The sequence below is a fragment of the Carcharhinus amblyrhynchos genome, chromosome 11 (assembly GCF_965287045.1).
Source record: "Carcharhinus amblyrhynchos chromosome 11, sCarAmb.v2.hapA, whole genome shotgun sequence".
NCBI classification, from domain to species: Eukaryota; Metazoa; Chordata; class Chondrichthyes; order Carcharhiniformes; family Carcharhinidae; genus Carcharhinus; species Carcharhinus amblyrhynchos.
This window is the reverse complement of record NC_137334.1, coordinates 58604449-58627907: the sequence shown is the minus strand read 5'-3', so window position 1 is coordinate 58627907 and position 23459 is coordinate 58604449. Positions and strand designations below refer to the sequence as shown.

The 23459-nt window shown below is 42.6% G+C and overlaps 1 protein-coding gene across 2 annotated transcripts in view; it reads left to right on the top strand.

Moving 5' to 3' along the window:
* The window catches only part of grb14 (growth factor receptor-bound protein 14), a 93543-nt gene that overhangs the window by 58628 nt on the left and 11456 nt on the right, over positions 1–23459 (top strand). For both annotated transcript variants that reach the window (XM_080199174.1, XM_080199173.1), the window contains exons 6-7: positions 19765–19875; positions 20243–20338. In XM_080199174.1, the coding sequence (XP_080055300.1) occupies positions 19765–19875; positions 20243–20338 (207 nt within the window). The remainder of the gene's footprint in view (positions 1–19764; positions 19876–20242; positions 20339–23459) is intronic.

Here is a 23459-nt window from a genome sequence, read left to right as displayed (position 1 = left end):
AACATGCATAGCCTGTTCAGCTCCCAGCGCACAGAATCTTCTGTTCTTTGAAATGGTACGATGATGGCGAGAATCACTCCTGGTCTCCACCAGCGGAGACCTGCTGCAGTGGTCACACCAGGAAGCTCAGAAGCACTGTAGGTCAGGGGCATGACTGGGCAGTGCCACCAGGTGGGGCCAAACTAGTGCCCTGGCACTGCCCACCAGACACACAGGCAGTGATCACTGAGCAACACTGGCACCACTAGTGTGCCAGTCGGGCACCAGTGTATAAGGTACAGTGCCAAGGAGGTGGGGCCTGAGTGGGGATTATTACAGGGGTGCTGTGAAGGAGGGGCTCTGCAGGGGGACTATGGCGTGGGAGCGGTCAGTAGTTGTTGGTCTTTAAAATCCGGTGTTGTGAGATTTCTTACTGTGTTTACCCCAGTCCAATGCCGGCATCTCTACATCATGGGAGGGGTCATGCAGGGGTGGATCATGTTAGAAGCCATGAGGGCGACCTATCGGGAGGGCCCCAGTGCCAGCGACTCATTGTCGGGGAGGGGGTGGGGGAAACATGCTGCCGATGGACCAATCCCCCCCCACCCCAGTGTCCATGGGGGCAGGGAGGGGGTCTCCCATTGCACTGAGATCAGGGCACTCTTGTGAAAAGGTGCCTGAGCACTCTAACGCAGGGCTAATTGGCACGTTTAGGCTCTGTCTTCCCATACTGGCACAAATTCCCAGCTCTTCAAAAAGTGACTGTGTGGGATGATTTCAGTGTGGAGACACCGACATGGATCACTCCATTGTTCTCGCTGTTATGACACTTGTTTCTTTTTGGGAAAATGCCACCTGATATTTTGCTGAGTTAGTCCCGAGATGATGGTCCTGTAAATTTCCTGCAGTGCAGTGACACTGCAGTTTATTGATGCTACAGTGAGACCTTGGTTACGTCCTGTACTGTTCATGAGTAGTAGAATAGAAAATCTATTAATCTCACAATTTAAATGAAAATAAACAAAACAGCTGGATTAATTTTTAGACGTTTAGACTGTGGAGCTGGGCTGATTCCAGTGAACTTTAAAAATGGCGGGCTGGATCTGATGCAGAAGTCCCATCCCAATTTCAGATGGATCACATTTTTGTCGTCAGTGGGAAGGAAGCAGAGTGTGAATCTCTACCGCGGTAAACCAGAATTTGACAGGGCCATTTGAAGTTTGAGTTGAGTTCAGTTAGACACCATTTTCTCTGTCCCCAGGGCCTTAATCCAGAGTGTGGGAATTACAAATGTATGGTCAGTGCTGTTGAAGGGCAGACAATGTATGTTTAAGTATCATGATCTAAAGTTACTTAAATTCCCAGCCCCTTAAACATAAGAGAAAAACAGGCTCTAACTGTCAAAATTTAAAAATCTCTCTGCTGGAGTACTTTGAGAAGTCAGCTGGTATAGGTTAGAAAAAAAATAGTATCTGTTCCTGCAGCTTCAGTAGAGGAGTTTGTTGCTATCCTCTAAGGATTCTGTTATAGCTAAGGTCATTATGAATGCTTGACTGAGTTTCAAAATTGGCAGCATTATTCACAGCAGGCTGAGGTGTGGGGGTGCTAAGTTCATATTTCGATTCACAGCTTAAAGAAACTATTGAAGTGGTAGTTATCTGAACAGAAGCTTACTGTTATTACATCAAATACTTGAGGGAATTCACAATCTTTGAATGTTTTTCATGAATGAGAGGTTTTTCATCATCAATTATGTATGAATCTGAGCTCTATTAGATTCTTTCGTTTTCAAGCCAGCACGCTCCTGAGATCTGCCCGTAGAGGATACCGGATAAGTGGCTGTGGAGATGGCATGTAGGATGCATGGGGTTCTGAGAGGGCATGGGAGCAGATGGTGGCATGAGCCGATGTGGAGAGAACATGGGCAGTGAGGGTTAAGGACTAGAGGCTGACCAGCTTCTACAACCACTGGGACAAAGTGCTAGAGAATCGAGCTAGACCCGATCGTGGCACTCATTCCTCCCATTTATACGTTGCCACCTATGATCTGCTTCCTTAGTCAGCAGATCTAATTCTATCCCGCCCTGCCTCCCAGAGTGAAAATTGGACGTACCAGAGCCATTGAAAAAAAGTGGGTCTGCTGAGTTTGGCAATTTCCTGACTCAAGTTCCCCGCCTTGGAAACAAAATTCTGGCCCCAGGTTTCAGAGCAGTTTTACTGTTTTTTGTTTTGTTTTTGTTTGGGCATGTGAATTGGTGATTTCATTGTAAAAGAAAGATATACTATTGATTAAATCCATGGTAAGTTTTTTTAACTTTAATGATTAACAATGTAGTAATAAATTCACTCGAACAGTGTATTCTTGCTCAACACTGGAAAGAGAACATCTGAATTAATTGAAGTATTGGCGCGTTGTGAAGTTTTGTGTTTTAAAAAAAAACAAAGAATGGTCTATCAGTCTGAATAAACGTGCTCCTCATTTGCTGATAACATTTGCCAATGAGACTAAATAACTGGCATCGTAACCTTAACCTTCAGCTACTATCTGATTTTTAGGTTACATAAACTGTGATAAGATATGCTTCTGAAAGTAAAATATGTTTGTGTACACTGTTATGTGAAGTATTTTTCCATGTCAGTTTGTATATAAATCTGTTACAATAAGTATGATTAAACATTTACTTACTTATACTAATTAATAACTGACAAAGTATTTGCACTTTTATGGCAGGGTGTTTTATATATCACTACCTTTTCCAATAAAAACAGTTAAAGCAGATACATTTGTTTTTTAACTTTGTTTCACCTGAAGTGTTTTAAGAAAAATTTTGTTTATCAAAGATGTATTTTATGCACTATTGCAATCTATTTGTTTTCCTTTTTTATATTTAAGGATCTACTTGAACTGCATTTGTTAGCACAGATAAAAAGTTGTTTGGGCTTCACACCAATTCTAAAATATTAGTATGAAACTGGTGGTAGCATCTGACCTGCCTCCAAAACAAAGCACAGTGAGATTCCCTCCTTTGGGGAATTTAGTGTGCTTAACTTCAGTGTATGTGAGGTTGAGCCTCCCCCCCACTTGTAACTTCGGCTGCATTGATTCCAATCAAAACTAGAATTGGGGTAGATTATTATCTTTTGATCTTAATTTTAAGTCTGATTTAATTTTGTGGTTTAAAACACACCTTGTACACAAGATAAAATGTCAACTGTCTTATTACCATCATTAGTCCTCCTCAAAATTGTACTTTCTACGTTACAATTTTAATGTTTTTATTCATTCATGGCATGTAGGTGTTGCTGGCTAGGCCAGCATTTGTTGCCCATCCTGAGTTGCCTCTCAGAAGATGTGGTGACCTGATATCTTAAACCGCTTCAGTTCCTGAGGTATAGGTACAGTGCTGCTAGGGAGTATGTTCCAGGTTTTTGACCCATTGGCAGTGAAGGAATGACAATGTATTTAGAAATCAGGATGATGAATTGCTTAGAGGGAAACTTCCAGGTGATGGCATTCCCAAGAATCTGCTACTGTTGTCCTTTTAGATGGTAGTGGTTGTGAGTTTGGGAAGTGCTGCCTAAGGTACCTTAGTGAGTTCCTGAAGTGCATCTTGTAGATGATACACATGGTTTTGCCTGTTCATTCATGGTGGAGGGATTGAATGTTTGTGGAAAGGGTATTGATCAAGCTTGCTGCTTTTTTCTGGATGGTGTCAAACTTCTCAAGGGTGGTTGGAGCTACATTCATCCAGGCAAGTGGAAAGTATTCCATCACACTTCTGATGTGGACAGGCTTTGGGGTGTCAAGAGGTAAGATGCTTGTTGTGGGATTCCTAGCTTTGACCTGCTCTGTCAGGCACAGTATTTATTTGGTTAGTGCAGTTCAGTTTGGTCCATGGTATCCCCCATGATGTTGATAGTTAATCTTTATAACCTAACAATGCAAGTGTTCTTGCATTACAATCAAATCCATGGGAGCAAAGAGCTCAAGTTACTTTATTTTTTGCAGTGAGTAGTTATTAGTTGCCACTGGTGGCCATATAGTTTGAATTTAATGCTTGTTGATTGATATATCACTGTGCTAGTAATTCTGAGAACCAGGGTGCTGCTCTGGGGACCTGGGTTCAAATCTCACCCTGGCAGATGGTGAAATTTGAATCAAATAGAAATCTGGAATTAAATTGCTACGAGAGGACACAGATTTAAGGTGCAAGGAGGGAAGTTCAGAAGTGATGTTAGGGGTAAGTTTTTCACTCAGAGGGTGGTGAGTGAATGGAATCGGCTGCCGTCAGTGGTGGTGGAGGCGAACTCGCTGGGGTCTTTTAAAAGACTTCTGGATGAGTATATGGGGTTTAATGAGATTGAGGGTTATAGATAGGTCTGTAGGTTGGTAGGTGTTGATGTGATCGGCGCAACTCGTGGGCCGAAGGGCCTGTTTGTGCTGTAGTGTTCTATGTTCTATGTTCTAAAAGCCTAATGAAGACCATGAAACCATTGTCAAATGTCATAAAAGCCCATCTGGTTCACTAATGTCCTTTAGGGAAGGAAATCTGCTGTCCTTACCTGGTCGGGTCTACATGTGACTTCAGACCCAATGTGGTTGACTTTCAAATACCCTAGGGGAAGGGCAATAATTGTTGGCCCCATCAGTGAAGCTCTCATCCCATGAACGAATACAAAAAAATGTGATCCATTGAATAAATCTGGAAAAAAAGTATCAAAGAAGATATCTTACAGGCAGATCACACTTTATTTTCAAAGGAAGTGAGAGGGCACTGTGTGGGTTAAAAAGATTTCTTTCTTACAAGCTTGCTTAAAACCTACTTCCTTGATCAAGGGTTTAGTTATCAGCTCTAACATCATCTTATATGATTTGATGCCATATTTTAGAACGATTCTGTGAAGGAGCTGAAATGCCCTAGTACCCAAATCTTGAAAAGAAGAATTGCCACATCATTTTTGTCACAGTGCTAGTCCTTCAAATAGAAATACCTGCTCTTGTGGATTTTCCTGCCTTTTCCTCAAATTGTTTGTCTTCCTTTTCAAGCAGAATTGAATGGGACTGAAAATAGAAGTTAAAAAAATATATTGGGTTGGTTTTTAAATGATGTCCTTACCTGATGTCCACTTGTGTTACAACAGTCAATTTTCTAATTATCCTTTAAATAAAACAGATTATTTGGTGTTTTTTTTCCCCCTTTGATTATATTACGCCTTGTAAAAATGATCAACCTGTGGAAAGGATGTTTCACTGCAGTAGTTTCTTCTCAAAGCCACGAATAATTTAGAACATAAGAAATAGGAGCAGAGTAGGCCATCTAGTCCCTCGGGCCTGCCCCACTATTCAATAAGATCATGGCTGATCTGAAAGTGTGTTAGTTCCACTTATCCGCCTGCTCCCCATAATCCTTAATTCCCTTATTGATCAGAAATCCATCTACCTGTGACTTAAACATATTTAATGAGGTAGCCTCGACCACTTCAATGGGCAGAGAATTGCAGAGATTCACTACTCTCTCAGAGAATAAGTTCTTTCTCAACTCTGTTCTAAACTGACCCCCCCCCCTCCCTTATTTTAAGGCTGTGTCCTGTAGTTCTTGTTTCCTTTCTAAGTGGAAAGAATCTCTCTACCTCTACCTCTACCCTGTCTAGCCCCTTCATTATCTTATATGTCTCTGTAAGGTCACCCCTTAGCCTTCTAAACTCCAACGAGTACAGGCCCAATCTATTCAATCTTTCCTCATAAGCCAACCGCCCATCCCGCTATCAACCAGGTGAACCTTCTCTGTACTCCCTCCAAGACCAATATATCCTTTTGCAAATAAGGGGACCAAAACTGCACACAGTACTCCAGTTGCAGCCTCACCAGTGCCCTGTACAATAGCAGCAAGACCTCCCAGCTTTTATATTCCGTCCCCGTCATGATAAAGGCCAACATTCCATTCGCCTTCTTGATCACCTGCTGCACCTGCAGACTGAGATTTTGTGATTCATGCACAAGGACCCCAAGTCCCTCTGCACATAGCATGTTGTAATTTTTCACCATTTAAGTTTAATATATTTATTAGATTCCTCTTTAACACTAGGTGAAAAACCTCCACTTTTTCAAACGATTTTCATAACCATAAACAATATTTGCTATACCTTTGTTGAAAAGAAGTGGCCATGAATATTGCCTTGATATCCTTTCTATGAAATGATACCCAGAACTGCATCCAGTGCTCAACATCCTAATTAATGCACAACTGCATTAATGGAATTAATGGGTTAATCCATAAAATTCCTACATTGCAGAAGGATGCCATTCGGCCCATTGCGTTTGCACCGACCACAGTACCACACAGGCTTCATTCTTGTAACCGCAGATTTATCCTGTTAATCCAGCTGACACTAGGGTCAATTTAGCATGGCCAATCAACCTAACCCACACATCTTTGGACTGTGGAAGGAAAGTGGAACACCCAGAGAAAACCCACACAGACACAGGGAGAATGTGCAAACTCCACACAGACAGTGACCTGGAATTGAACCTGGGTCTCTGGTGCTATGAGGGAGCAGTGCGAACCACTGTACAGCCCATCTCCTACTTGTTTTTATCTACAATCTTCCACACCTAAATCCCAGATTTCCATGCATTTCTTATGGCCTTTTCTATTTGCACTACACCTTTTTAAAGCTATTTCTCCCATCTCTTCAGAATCATAACTGTTTCCGATGTACTTACTTTCACATTCTTTTTCCAAAAATATACCCCTTCACATTTCTGTGCATTGGACTGCATCTACTTGGCTGCTGTTTCCACTAGCCTGTTCATATCCTCCTACAACCTCCTACATTCTTCCTCTATTGGCCATGTTCCTATTAAGTATCAGCAAACTTGCATAACCTTCCTCCTGTCTATGCCCAAGTTATTTATAGAAATTGAAATACATGGCCTCAGTACAGAGCCTTGAGGCAGGCCATACCCCTCTACCTAAAAGATATCCATTCACCATTTCTATCTGTCTCCAATGAGGCACGGTGGCCATTATATCTAGCCCCACAAGGTTAACTGCCAAGAGCCCAGAGCAAAGGTAATTCAGATGGCCTCACGGATAAACAGATGAGTGAGCAATTGGGGAGGACAGGAGCAGGGGGTTGGCACGCTGTTCGAAAGGCCAGGGTATGAGAGAACATTGGGAATGGAGAGGGACAGACCTTGGGGAACATAAGAACATAAGAAATAGGAGCAGGAGTAGGCCATCTAGCCCTTCGAGCCTGCCCCGCCATTCAATAAGATCATGGCTGATCTGTCGTGTCTCAGTTCCACATTCCCACCCTCTCCCCATAACCCTTAATCCTCTTGTCTATCAAAAACCTTTCAACCTGCGTCTTAAATATATTTAGAGAGGCAGCCTCCACCACTTCAACGGGCGGAGAATTCCAGAGATTCACCACCCTTTGAGTGAAGAAGTTCCTCCTCAACTCCGTTCTAAACCGCCCCCCCTTTATCTTGAGGCTGTGCCCTCCAGTCCTACTGTCCTTTCTGAACGGGAAGGCCAAAATATCCTTGCGTAAGTGCGGCGCCCAAAACTGCACACAGTACTCCAGCTGCAGCCTCACCAGTGCCCTATACAGCTGCAGCAAGACCTCCCTACTTTTATATTCAATCCCCCTCGCTATGAAGGCCAGCATCCCATTTGCCTTCCTGACCACCTGCTGCACCTGCAGGCTGGGTTTTTGCGACTCATGCACAAGGACCCCGAGGTCCCTCTGCACCGTCGCATGCTGCAGTTTTTCGCCACGTAAGTAATAGTCCTTTCTACAATTATTCCTACCAAAGTGGACAACTTCACATTTGCCAACATTAAGTTCCATTTGCCATTTCCTGGCCCATTCGCCCAGCCTATCTAGATCCTTCTGCAGACTCTCCACACCCTCCGCACAATTTGCCGTTCCACCAGTCTTGGTGTCATCAGCAAATTTCGACACTCTACACTCGGTTCCTTCCTCCAGATCATCTATATAAATGGTAAATAGCTGAGGCCCCAGCACCGACCCCTGGGGCACTCCACTAGTCACCAACTGCCAATCCAAATAGTACCTGTTGACCCCCACTCTCTGCCTCCTATTTGACAGCCAATCCCCTATCCACGTTAACACCCTACCCCCAACACCACGCCCCCTGACCACCTGTAATAACCTCTTGTGAGGCACCTTATCAAACGCCTTCTGAAAATCAAGAAAGACCACATCCACCGGCTCTCCTCTATCCACCGCCTTAGACACATCCTCATAGAACTCTAATAAATTCATCAGACACAACTTCCCCTTAATGAAACCGTGCTGCGTCTGCTCTATCAAACAATTCTCCTCAAGATGCCTCGCTATTTTCTCCTTGATGACGGATTCTAACATTTTACCTACAACAGACGTTAAACTAACCGGCCTATAATTCCCTGCCTTTTGCCTGCCACCCTTCTTAAACAACGACGTAACATTAGCCATTTTCCAATCTTCCGGCACTTCCCCGGAATCCAGCGAGGTTTGGAAAATAATCACCAAGGCATCCACTATCACCTCTGCCATTTCTTTCAGAACCCTCGGATGCATTCCATCTGGTCCTGGGGACTTGTCCACAATCAGTCCCTCCAGTCTGTCGAGCACCGCCTCTCTAGTAACAATAATGTCATTCAGGCCCTCCACTCCTACCATCTTTCCATCACTAACACCCGGCAAATTATTCACGTCCTCCTCCGTGAAGACCGAAACAAAGAAGTTATTCAAGGCCTCAGCCATTTCCCCATCCCCTACCACTAAGTCCCCCCTCTCACCCTCTAAGGGTCCAACGTTCACCCTAGCCAGCCTCTTCCTTTTTATATATTTATAAAAGCTCTTGCTATCCTTTTTTATATTAAGCGCTAGCCCAGCTTCATAGTTTATCCTACCCTTCTTTATCAACTTCTTCGTCATTCTTTGTTGACATTTAAACCTCTCCCAATCCTCTTCTCGCCCACTGCTCTTAGCTACTCTAAACGCCTCCGCTTTTAATTTAACACTTTCCTTCACCTCCTTCGTTATCCACGGCTGGTTATCTCGCCTCCTACGATCCTTTTTAACCATCGGAATGAATTTCTGCTGAGCACCAAGAAAGATCTCCTTAAAGATCCTCCACTGCTCCTCAGCAGACCTACCTTCCAACGCGCTCCCCCAATCAACATTCGCCAATTCTTCTCTCATCCTACCGTACTCCCCTCTGTTCAAACAAAGGACGCGTGTCCGGGAACCCACTTTCTCCTCCTCCATCTGCATCACTCCACCATACAATGATCACTCTTCCCAAGAGGATCCTTCACCACAAGGTCCCTAATTCTACCCGCCTCATTACATAGCACCAGATCCAAGATAGCTCGCTCCCTTGTCGGCTCCAACACACACTGTTCAACGAAACTATCCCAGCAGCTTTCCAAGAACTCTTTCTCAAGCCCACCGCGTCCAACATGGGTCGACCAATCAATATGTAGATTGAAATCCCCCATAATTACCACCGTTCCATTCCTGCACGCCGCATTTATTTGCGCGTTAACAGCCCGCCCCACCTCCAGATCATTATTTGGGGACCTATAAATGACGCCCACCAGCGGCTTCCTCCCTTTGCTGTTCCTAATCTCCACCCACAACGATTCCACTTTCTGCTCTTTGGCTCCTATATCATCCCTTACTACCACCCTGATGCTATCCTTAATCAGCAGAGCTACACCTCCCCCCCCTTTTTCCTCCTGCCTATCCTTCCTAAACACTTGATAGCCCTGTACATTCAGCTCCCAGTCCCTGTCACCTTGCAGCCACGTCTCTGTAATGGCCACCAGATCGTATCCATTTGTGCTGATCTGTGCCACCAGCTCATTCACTTTATTCCGAATGCTTCATGCGTTCAGATAAAGTGCCTTCATCCCAGCCTTCACCTGTACCCTATTTGCCAGAACGCCACCAACCATACTCATATCCCTTACTCCCTCTATTATTGGGACATCCTTGGCCTCGTTGCTTACCTGTACCCTCTCCTTTACTTTAGACCCCGTAATTTCACCTACCCTCGCACCTCCCCCCCCCCCCCCCCAAATTAGATTAGGGAGGTGGATTGATCTGGAAAGTGACTTGATGGAGGAGGCAAACCCACTCACCCTTTCTCATGAGGCCTGAACAGATGGAGCTGCAGACTTTCCCCTTGTCTCTGATCTCCACCACCAGCCTCAAAATTGTAGCCTGCTGGGAAGCAGCAATAATTGGTCATGTATTGGCTGCAATTGTAGCAAGGGCAGCCACACTTGCCCTCCTCAGAAAAGTTATACTCCACCCCCTTCTCGCCCTTATGTAAACCAGGACCCATTAAATTCTGCCTCAGAATTTGAACCACACCTGGAACTGGACCAACTCGTCTATAATTTTCTGACTTATCCCTTACTTCTTTCTTCCAAATTAGTTTAACATTTGCAGTACTATTATCTTTGGGCATAATTCCAGTTTCTAAGGATTTTTTGGAACATTGTGCTTTATTTACCAAAAAGAGTTTCTCCTTTTTGTCCAATTTAACATTTTATGGAAAGATTTTAGAATTTTTTATCTGCAGGCATTTCTATAATCTAACTTTTGCCCTGTTTTAAAGATTAAGAACAATTAATTAATTATTCTGCATTACTGCAGTCTCCTAATTCTCAATTACTAATAGCCCTCACATCCCAAGCTGTTACAGTTATAGGGATTATAAGATTATTATTATGACTTGGGATCATGCCTCCAAATATAAGGTTAAATGAAGGGGATAATTTGGCCTGTTCTGAAGTCTACTGATTAGCAAGCCTGGAGTGGCTTGATTGTTACAAATCAAAGAGGGGCCATATTGTTTTACTGGGAAGAAGGTGCAAGTGCTTCTGCTTGGAGGGAATGATAGCACGTTGTGAGCTAAAGACCGTGAATCCTGAGAGGCCAGAAAAGTGTTGAGCGTGCTGGGTTGTGAATACCTATGGGTTAATCTGTCATTTAATTCTAAGGTGAAAGAAAACTGGGCTCTTGAGGATAGCTAATCAGTATCTGTACCTGGATACAAGGCCCATGGATTCATGTTGCCATGATTAAAGGGGACGATATTCCTGAAAGCTGTAAAATGCAGGTTAGTCTGCTAGGATCCTGGAAAGAGAGAGAGGGTGAGTGGCCAGAGTGGCTTGGAAAAGGATGTCAGTAGTGAGTCTATACCCTGCAGTCCTGACTTGGCTGGATCAATTGCAGGAGTAGTTATCTCTGAGCAGACCCAACTTCTCCATGACTTGTGGTTCTCTCAAAGGAGTCATGGACCAGAATCTAGCTTTCTATACCTGTTGAAAGGTAAAGTCAAAAGATCTTATCCATGTCATCTCATGGCATAAGCCCATTCACTCAGTGTACACTGTATAGAGTGAATCCTGTAGTAACAGTGTAGAACTGCTTAATAAACACCCATTCATAATTTTCTGTTTTAAAAAAAAAACTGCTACTGGTACAACCCAATGAAAGTGTCAGTCAGCTATACCTTTTAAATATCAGATAGTTAGAGGGACAGATAAGAAGTTCTGTGGCAGCGAAAGAGACACGCGGATAGTATGTTGCCTCCCGGGTGCCAGGGTCCGTGACGTCTCGGGCCATGTTTTCAGGATTCTTAGGGGGAGGGGGGAACAGTCACAAGTTGTGGTACACATTGGTACCAACAGCATAAGTAAGAGAAGGGACAGGGATTTAAAATAGGAATTTAGGAAGCTAGGGTGGAAGTTGAGAGCCAGGACAAACCATGTTGTCATCTGTGGTTTGTTGCCGGTGCCATGTGCTAGCGAGTTGAGGAACAGGGAGAGAGTGCAAGTAAACATATGGCTTCAGGGATGGTGTAGGAGGGAGGGTCTCAGTTACATGGATAATTGGAGCACATTCTGGGGAAGGTGGGACCTGTACAAACAGAACGGTTTGCACCTGAACCACAGGAGTGCCGATATCCTGGGAGGGAAATTTGCTAGGGCTCTTTTGGGGAGGGTTTAAACTAATTTGTCAGGGAAGGGGGAAAATGAGCTGTAGTCCAGAAGCTAGTGTTGAGTGTAGTGACGTACTGAGGAGGGTATCAAGGTCGCAGGAGTGTATCGGCAGACAGGAAGGTGGGTTGAAGTGTGTCTACTTAAATGCAAGGAGCATCTGGAATAAGGTTGGTGAACTTGGAGTGTGGATTGGTACATGGGACTATGATGTTGTGGCCATTACAAAGACATGGTTAGAACGGGGACAGGAATGTTGTTGGAAGTTCTGGGGTATAGATGTTTCAGTAAGAGTAGGGAAGGTGGTAAAAGAGGTGGAGGAGTAGCATTGTTAATCAAGGACAGTTTAATGGCTGCTGAAAGGCATTTTGAGTGGGATCTGCCTACTGAGTAATATGGGCTGAAGTTAGAAATAGGAGAGGAACGCTCATGTTGTTAGGAGTTTTCAGGAGGCCCCCAAATAGTAATAGAGATGTGGAGGAAGAAATTGCAAAGCAGATTATGGATAGGTGTGGAGGTCACAGGGTAGTTGTCATGGGTGACTTTAACTTTCTAAATATTGATTGGAACTTTTATAGGTCAAATAGTTTGGATGGGGTAGTTTTTGTACAGTGTGTGCAGGAGGGTTCCCTGACACAATATGTGGATAGGTTGACAAGAAGCGGAGCCACATTGGACTTGGTACTGGGTAATGAATCGCGCCAAGTGTTAGATTTATTTGTGAGAGGGCACTTTGGAGATAGTGACCACAATTCAGTGTCTTTCATTATTGCAATGGAGAGGGATAGGGCCATATGGCAGAGCAAGGTTTATAAATGGGGGAGGGGTAATTATGATGTGATTAGGTGAGAATTAGGGAGCATAAGATGGAAACAGAAACTGTCAGGGAAAGGCACAAATGAAAAGTGGAACTTGTTCAAGGAACAAATACTGCGTATCCTTGATTGGTATGTCCCTGTCAGGCAGGGAGGAAATGGCCGAGTGAGGGAACCATTGTTCACAAAAGAGGTCGAATGTCTTGTCAAGAGGGAAAAGGAAGCATGTGTAAGGATGAGAAAACAAGATTCAGTTCGGTCACTCGAGGGTTACAAGGCAGCAAGGAATGAGCTTTTAAAAAAAAAAAGGGCTTAGGAGAGCTAGAAGTCCTTGGCAGGCCAGATCAAGGAAAACCCAAAGGCTTTTTACTCTTATGTGAGAAATAGAAGAATGACCAGGGTGAGGTTAGGGCCGGTCAACGAAAGGAGTGGGAATTTGTGCATGGAGTCTGAAGAAATAGGAGAGGCGATGAATGCTTTTCTTTAGTGTTCACCAAGGAGAGGGGCCATGTTTTTGAGGATGTGTGTGAGATACAGGCTGATAGGCTGGAGGAGATAGATGTTTGAGGGAAGGTGTATTAGCAATTTTGAAAACCTGAGGGTCGATAAGTCCCCTGGGCCAGTTGGGATATAGTCTAGGATTCTTTGGGAGGCAACGGAAGAGATTGCAGAACCTTTGACTTTGATCTTTGAGTCCTCACTGTCTTGGGGATAGTGCCAGAGGACTGGAGAGTGGTGAATATTGTTTCGCTGTTCAAGAAAGAAAGTAGGAATGACCCTGGTAATTATTGGCCGGGTAGTCTTTCTTCGGTGGTTAGTAAGTCAATGGAAAAGGTCCTGAGGGATAGGATTTATGGCCATTTGGAAAAATGCAGCTTAATCCAGGATAGTCGGCACGGATTCGTGAAGGGTAAGCCTTGCTTCACAAATTTGATTGAATTCTTTGAAGAATAACCAAGTGTGCAGATTAAGGTAAAGCAGTTGATGTTATATACATGGATTTTAGTAAGGCATTTGATAATGTTTTGCATTGTAGGCTCATGAAGAAAGTAAGGAGGTGTGGGATAGAGGGAAATTTGCTTGATTGGATGAGTAACTGGCTATGTCATAGAAGACAGGGGGTGGTGGTAGATGGAAAATTTTCAGACTGGAGACCAGTTACCAGCGGTGTACCACAGAGATCAGTGCTGGGTCCTCTGCTATTTGTGATTTTTATCAATGACTTGGAGGAGGGGCTTGAAGGGTGGGTCAGTAAATTTGCTGATGACACCAAGATTGATAGAGTAGTGGATAAGATGGAGGGCTGTTGTAGTCTGCGAAGAGACATTGATAGGATGCAGAGCTGGGCCGAAAAATGGCAGATAGAGTTTAACCCTGATAAGCGTGAGGTGATTCATTTTGGTAGGACAAATTGAATGCAGATTACAAGGTCAACAGCAGGGTTCTGGTGAATGTGGAGGAACAGAGAGATCTTGGGGTTCATACCCACAGATCTCTGAAGGTTGTCACTCAAGTGGATAGAGCCATGAAGAAGGCCTATAACAGGTGGTTTGAGTTTAAGAGCCATGGGGTTATCCTGAACTGTATAGGATGTTGGTGAGACCACATTTGGAATATTGTGCGCAGTTCTGGTCACCTCACTATAAGAAGGATGTGGAAGCATTGGAAAGAGTGCAGAGGAGATTTACCAGGATACTGCCTGGTTTGGAGGGTAGGTCTTATGAGGAAAGATTTAGGGAGCTAGGACTTTGCTCTTTAGAGCGGAGGAGGGTGAGAGGTGATTTAATAGAGGTTTATAAGATGATGAAGGGGATAGATAGAATGGATGTTCAGAGACTATTTGCTCGGGTGAATTTACTTGTTACTGGGGGTATAACTATAAGGTTCATGGTGGGACATATAGGAGGGATGTCCAAGGCAGGTTCTTTATTCAGAGAGTGGTTGGGGTGTGGAATGGACTGCCTGCTGTGATTGTGGAGTTGGACACTTTAGGAACTTTCAAGCGGTTATTGGATAGGACGTGGAGCACACTAGAATGATAGGGAGTGAGATAGCTTGATCTTGGTTTCAGACAAAGCTCAGCACAACATCGAGGGCCAAAGGGCCTGTACTGTACTGGTCTATGTTCTATGTAGATAACAGAAGTACAGAGGACCTAAGTACTTGACAGCTTTTTAACTTGTGTAAACAAACATTCAGCTATTGACAAAAGAGATCACAAAAGAGCTTATAACTTGCAGCTTAGTTTATAGTTGTCAATCAAGGAACATATTCACTTCTCTGCACATCATTCAACAAAGTTAACCCTTTATGTGAATCTGGGTTTTTGGTTAAGCCTGACTGAGTCCCGATTTTCCTACAAGGATTAGGTGAGTTGATTTACACTGTCATAAATTTGTGAAGGAATTACTATGGAGTCCTAAACATTGACATTGACACTATGAAGTCTCACAAGAAACCTTCTGCTCATTACCACCTGTTCCCTCAGCTGGTGAACTTACTGAATACAACTTGCAAGAACCATTGAGGGTAATCAGGACATTGAAGTCGCCCACTAGAGTAAATTCTATGTCCATCAACTAGTATTGGTAGTTACACCCTATCCAATGATGGATGTATCTGATGGACTAAGTCTGCAGCAAGTGTTGAGGGAGCCAACAAGAGGGGAAAAACATCTACATGACCTCATGCTCATCTCATTACTTACCACTGATGTATCTGTCCATGATATGGATATGCCAGCATTGGACTGGGGTAAACACAGTAAAAAGTCTGACAACACCAGGTTTAAGTCCAATTGATTTATTTGATAGTAAACTCTCAAGCTTTCGGGGTTTGTCCCTTCGTCAGGTGAATGGAGAGTTCTGGCCTCAGACAGAGCATATAAAGCACAGACAGTTTACAGATTACTGATTAGAATGCGAACCTTTACACCTAACCTGCTGTTCAAGTCCTAAAGTGGCCGACAACGTGAGTGGAAGGAGCACTGATCACAGGTTACAGAGATGTGTATTGCCTCCAGACAGTATAGTGAGTGAGGTTTTGCAAACCCAGGCAAGTCACGGGGGTTACAGATAGTGCGACATGAACCCAAGATCCCTGTTGAGACTGTCCTTGTGTGTGCGGAACTTGGCTATCAGTCTCTGCTCAGCGACTCTGCACTGTCGTGTGTCATGAAGGCCGCCTTGGAGAATGCTTACCTGAAGGTCAGAGTGGTCACGGGCATTCAGCCTCTGACCTTCAGGTAAGCATTCTCCAAGGCGGCCTTCACGACACATGACAGCGTAGAGTCGCTGAACAGAGACTGATAGCCAAGTTCCGCACACGAGGACGGTCTCAACAGGGATCTTGGGTTCATGTCGCACTATCTGTAACCCCCGTGACTTGCCTGGGTTTGCAAAACCTCACTTACTGTACTGTCTGGAGACAATACACATCTCTTTAACCTGTGATTGGTGCTCCTTCCACACACATTGTCAGCCACTTTAGGACTTGAACAGCAAGTTAGGTGTAAAGATTTGCATTCTAATCAGTAATCTGTAAACTGTCTGTGCTTGATATGCTCTGTCTGAGGCCAGAACTCTCCATTCACCTGACGAAGGGACAAACCCCGAAAGCTTGTGAGTTTACTATCAAATAAATCGGTTGGACTTAAACCTGGTGTTGTCAGACATTTTACTGTATCTCCATGACAGTATTGATATTCAATCTCTCCTGACTTTCCTCTTATCACAGACCTTTCTTTTGTCATTGCCCCACCTATCCCTTATTACATCTCTAACTTTTTGCAGTTCTGATGAAAGGTCTCAGACCTGAAAGGTTTACTCTGTTTCTCTCCACACATGATGTCAAAAGCAGCTGGGTTTTTCCAGCATTTTCTTTTCTCGGTTTAATGTTCAATCAACGTTGTCCCTAGTTTGTTTGTTGCAGTAAAAATCTTAAAGCATTATCTTGTCTTGCGATCTTTTCAGTCATTCAGTGACAGTTCTCATTTCTCAAGTTCTTGGTCATTACAAGGATTGCCAAGCAGAGAAATTAACTGAGGTAGATTTCAGATTTTTGTGATATTCATTAATTGTGCTTTTTTTAGTTGATTTAACAAGATGGTGGACTGTCTTCTTGAGTAGCAATGTTTTACGACCAACTATATTGCTGGGCTTTTTGAGGAATAAGAGACAGTACCTTGTGGGACTGGAGTTTCTTGTCAGCTGTGATTCTTTGAATTCATTCAGATTTTTACAGCAATGCAGCAGAATTTAGTGATTTTGTTTTTATTGTAAAAAGTCTGACAACGCCAGGTTTTAGTCCAACCTATTTATTTGATAATATACTCACAAGCTTTCGAGGGGACTGCCTCTTCGTCAGGTGAATGGAGAGTTCTGGCCTCAGACAGAGCATATAAAGCACAGACAGTTTAGAGATTACTGATTAAAATGCGAATCCTTACACCTAACCTGCTGTTCAAGACCTGAAGTGGCTGATAATGTGAGTGGAAGGAGCACTGATCACAGGTTAAAGAGATGTGTATTGTCTCCAGACAGTACAGTAAGTGAGGTTTTGCAAACCCAGGCAAGTCACGGGGGTTACAGATAGTGCGACATGAACCCAAGATCCCTGTTGAGACCGTCCTCATGTGTGTGGAACTTGGCTATCAGTCTCTGTTCAGCGACTCTGCGCTGTCGTGTGTCGTGAAGGCCGCCTTGGAGAATGCTTACCCGAAGGTCAGAGGCTGAATGCCCGTGACCACTGAAGTGTTCGCCAACAGGAAGGGAACAGTCTTGCCTGGTGACTGTCGAGCGATGTTCATTCATCTGTTGTCGTAGCGTCTGCATGGTCTCCCCAATGTACCATGCTTCGGGACATCCTTTCTTGCAACGTATCAGGTAGACAATGTTGGCCGAGTTGCAAGAGTATTTACCATGTACCTGGTGGATGGTATTCTCACGTGTGATGATGGTATCCATGTCGATGATCCGGCATGTCTTGCAGAGGTTGCTGTGACAGGGTTGTGTGGTATTGTGGTCACTGTTCTCCTGAAGGCTGGGTAGTTTGCTGCGAACAATGGTCTGTTTGAGGTTGTGTGGTTGTCTGAAAGCAAGAAGTGGGGGTGTGGGGACTAAAACCTGGTGTTGTCTGTGAGTATATTATCAAATAAATAGGTTGGACTAAAACCTGGTGTTGTCTGTGAGTATATTATCAAATAAATAGGTTGGACTAAAACCTGGTGTTGTCTGTGAGTATATTATCAAATAAATAGGTTGGACTAAAACCTGGTGTTGTCTGTGAGTATATTATCAAATAAATAGGTTGGACTAAAACCTGGTGTTGTCAGACTTTTTACTGTGTTTACGCCAGTCCAACGCTGGCATACCCACATCATTCGTTTTTATTGTCAGCCCGCAAAGTATCATTTATTGAATTCACTTTTATAGCTTGGAGATAGATAGATAATTCATAGCAAATTGGTAATTCTATACCCAGTAAATCATTATTTTGTTTTTGTTTCACCAGACTTTGTAGATGTGAATGTCTAACTGTTTCCCAAGAGCACCATGCAATATTTAAAATGATTGATCACAATGTATGTTCCAGCAAACGCTTTTAAGTAAAACTTGTTGCCACTGCGTCAGAAATGAAAACTTTTTGTTCAAACTAAAATGAGGGATTTTCACATTAACTTCATTGCAGTGCTAATGTAAGCCTATTTGTGATGCTAATTTTTTTAAAAAGTGCCATATTTTGCCTCAAAGGTTGCATTGAGAAAATAATTGAGAGGGGGAGATAATGAGCAGAATCTTCCAATGGTTCAAGTAGAGAACATTGAGACGTTGTGTGATGGCATCCTGTGGAAGTTCTGAACAGTGCACATGCATGGTGTGTACCCAGAAAATTTAAATTTACAATAGGTAAAGTTATGCTGTCTGAGCACCTCCTGAGAATGTCTCTGACACAGACCTCAAGTGTTAGAGATTATTGCTTGATGCTCAACACTCAGATAGAAATTTACCCAACCATTGTCCCATTAATCTCTGGTTTATGTCAGTGATTAACAGTAGGATCTGTTCTGGATAAGTCAAGAAAACAAAACACAACCACTCTCTCCCAGAACAACACTCATGCTCTGACTCTGACAATGTTCACTTCTCTCCCTTACAGATTGCTCAACCCTCCAATGTTTTTGACTGTGTTTCCCTTTCCTGCACCCCTGACAATGCTCACTCTGCTCCATCCAGCATAAAGCAGCCCACTTAATTGGCACCACTTCCACATTCAATTCCTCCACCATCAATGCACAATGACTGCAATGTGTATTATCTATAGGATGTACAGAAGGAACTCACTAAGGATTTCTTAGGCACCACCTTCCAGACCCACAACCGCTGCCATCTAGAAGAACAAGGGCCACAGGTACATGGCAACTCTGCCAACTGGAGGCTGCCCTCCAAATCACTCACCATCCGAACATGGAGCTGGAGCTGAGACTGGAAGGTCCAAAGGCTCCAGCGTTAAAACAAGGCCACAATTTTAAATATGGTCAGCGGTGTGCACTCCTGCTTCATGACTGACTGGGCAATTTGGGCCAATATCCTTCTGGTTAGAAGCCATGCATCCCTTGTGATTTTATATTCAGGCCTCAATACTTACTCAGCTCACACTCATGGTAGCAACCACTATAGCAAGCCATTAAACATTAACATTTTGCAACACCATAGGAATCAATTACAAGGATGTCTATTCACCCTGGTGCCTATCTTGATCAATTCTGTAAGCATTTCACACCTTGTTAAAGCAGCAATACCTGTTCCCCTGTACCTACCATTTCATGGTTCTGGTCATCGGTTATAGGTTGAAAACTTTAGGTTAACAGTCAAGGTCCTTGTCATTTAAAATGTATTCATTTCTTAATTGTGCATTAACTTTTCCTCTCCTAATTGCAGGAACCAAGACATTTACAGTTTGTTGCTGAGTTCAGTGAAAGCAATGTTTACACACTGTTATCAGGAAGGAAGATGTATGGAGCGCCAACAAATTTTGGATTCTGCATCAAGGTACATATCCTTCCTGTTGGATTGAGTTCTTGTTGTGAATAGATAGTGTAATTTGGACGCGTGTCTTTTTCCCCAAACTGAAACTAAGGATTAAGTAATAGCCCCTTCTGTATTGTGCAGTGTGCATGTTGAGGTACAACACAAAACAAAGGCTAAGTCTATCCACCAATTTTCAAAAAGTTACTTCTCCCATAGGGATTTACTTGGTGCATTTAAAGTGTCAGCTAGCTGAACACAAATGGATTGAAGGTGATAAAAGGAACAGGATTTAATTTAGAGGTGTTTTTAGTGATTTCTTTTTTTAATTCCAACAGGTATTATTGTTAAGGCATGCATTAATCCTAAACAATTTGCTGTGGCCTTCCAGCTTCACAAATCAGGAGGTCCCAGAGATCTGAAGTTACTTTGTGCTGAAGATGAACAGAGTAGGACATGCTGGGTGACAGTGATTCGACTTTTTAAGGTAATAGTATTAGTATTGCTCTTAACATGCGGAAGATTGATCTATTTTATCTTTATAAAAACTGCATTCTTTTAAAATATATACTTATTTGTGAAATAATTAAAGATAGTCTAGTTTGAGTTTCTTTATTCTCTAGCAGTTTTTTTGTGTGTGCACATGTGAACATATCCATTATGCATTGAATACATTCTGCTTACTATACCCCAACTTGACTAAATACAATTTGGTGCGTAAGTTTGCCTAATTACTTTGAAATATCTTAAAACCATCACATTTATGATTCAGGTTGCACCTCAACCTTTTGTTAGCTGAATTCTCAATATAACAAGGTTTACATTTTGATTGGATTAGTTTATTTTGTACATTTTTCTTGAAGTCAGCACATTTAATAACTGATTCAGATGTTGAAATTCTCATTTGTTGGGGAGTGTGAGCCAGGGCCCAGGTCCTTGTCTCATCACTTGGACAGCAATGAATGGTAACATTATTGCATCCAGTAGGACTCAGTTAGCCATTTTAACCCTGCAGCCAGTGCTGGGGGGGAAAAAAGGGAGAGGGGATGTGTTCTTTTTCATCATAATTTTTTTGGACTCCAATGCTGTACCCAGAGACCTGCTGCACTGTCTGGATCTCACCCAGTCCCAGTCAGGAAGGTCAGGAGAGATAGGCACTTAAGAAATGTAGTGCAATTAAAGTAGGTACAGAGTAGCAACAATCTGGTGCTGATTTCTACTTGGATCATCTCAAGGCCCATAATTCTAATACGTAATGGTAACATAGAGTTAACTTACCTCATACTATGAAGACTTCATTAGAACATACCAAACTGTATCCAACACCTCACAACACAATCCACAATACAGGCTGATCTTGTCAAAAGTACTTGAGTCACCTCCATTTTGGTTGGTTGTTTTAAAATACAGCATATGTGGGTAAATGGAGTGCAGGTACTGATCTACCATGATCTAATTGAATGGTGGAACATATTTGAGGGGCTGAATGCAAACTTCATTCGGTGTTGGGAATATAATATGGATTACTTGCTGTGGGAAGGAAATAAAGCCAAACAATTTGGAATTGATTAAATATGAGAGGGTGAGAATCCATTGTAGTCGGCCTATCTGAAATTGATATTAATTGATAGCTGGTTACTTGGAATCTGCTTGGCCAAAAAGACTTCAGCTTTTTACTAAACTGCTTTTGAGAGTCAAATTGAAGACTACATGTATTTGTTTCTTGAGAATGTAAACAGTTTAAATATGGCAGTAAACTATAACCTGTTTGTTTCAGTTTCTTGTTTTGTCACAGATTTGGTAAAGGTAGTAAAATCCTGCTGACAGAAGTCCTTCTTTACTGAGAGTATGAGAAGTAATATATGCAGAAAACACTTGTCCTAGAACTGTACATGGTGTCTAATTCAATCTATGTATGGTGTTCTGTACTTGTTTATTTAAATAGAAATATTGAATGCTTGTATAATTTTGAAGATACTGGCTTGGAGAATTTGTTAATCTTAACAGACCAATGAAGCTGAAATAACTGAAGTGATTTGTGAGGTAATGACAAGTGAGCTGAGAAAATTTAAAATGAAACACTTGCATTTATATAGAATCCTTTCTCATGTTTCAGAAATATCTTTGACTGTTACATTACTGAGCTGTGCAGTAATTGTTATGTAGGGAAACATGGCCGTTCCCACTAACAGCAACTAATGGCCAGTTAACCTATTTTGTTGGCTATTGATTGAGAGAGAAACTTTGACAGAATATTCAGGAGGGCAGGAAGTTCTCCCAGTAACGTTGTGGGTCCTTGCATTCCCTAACATTTTCAACAAAGGCAACAACAATCTTCAGCAACCACAGACCTTGTGGTTGTGTTTAAACAATAGATTTTTATTTATTACCTAGGATAAGTTGAAGAATATCTGTCAAATGATAATGCAGTCAACACACATTCAGAAGCCTAAGGGTCTATAGTAGTAATTTAGCCAAATGTTAGTTTTGCAATGCCCTTCATCGTGTACTAAAGGAAAGGGCTGTACCAGGAGCTTACAGTCAGGGAGTCTTCACCTCGGGACCTATAACAATGGTCCAAGTAGAGTAACAGGTTTAAAAACCTCCCCTGACTGCACATTCAGTGAGTCTCCGCTTGTTCAATAAGGCAGCTCATACTCCACAAAGTCCATGATGATATGTATTGACAATCCTCCTGACTTTTGTGGCCATCATAACAATCTATTTGACTAATCCTGACATTTTTGAGGAAATGGCTGTGTCAAAAAAGTGACAAGTTCCATATAGTACCTTGACTTCCAACAAGTTTTTGAAGCTCTACACCAAAGGCTATTTCTTCGACTTAACCCAACAGAATATAATGGTGTAGCATTGCACAAATAAGAACAAATTTGAAAAATATAAAACAACATGGTGAGCAACAAAAATAGAAACAGAAAATGCTGGAAATGCTCAGCAGTCCTGGAAAGTCACAGACCGGAATGTTTGCTTTGTTCCTGCAGTTTTAATTCAGATTTTCAGCATCTTCAGGGACTTGTTGTTTTCACTGTAGCTAGAAGCTCAGCCTCCGTCTGCCTTAATTGCTTAGTTAAACCAGACCAATACTTGATTGAAAACAGTCCGTCCCTAAATTATGCACGTTTAACTGGTACATAACACTGAGACTATTGTCAGACTGAGATGAGTATTGACTATAACTGTGCAATGCCTATTAGTTTACTCAAATCTGAGAGCTATCAACTGATTCTTCAGTGCTGATTTCAGTATTGTTGACAGACACTGTACTGTTTTACACTTTAATCACCAGGTTTCTTGACCCCCCCAGTCTCCACCCCACCTCCCACTCAGTTGTTGCTTCTAGTTGGACTCTTGATATTGGGTCTTGAACACCCAACCCGCCCTATCAGCCCGTACAAAATAAGACACTTGCTGGAGTCTTTGGAGCAAAAAGAAACCAAGACACAATCTTATGCTTATTTCTATTACTTGTCTTGTGGGGAACAGAAGCTGTAATTATTTATTGCCTATAGGTGATATTTTGGAGGACAATAAGTGGGAGGGCAAGGACGAAAAAGAAGGGTTACAAGGTGAACTATTGCTTTCACTAT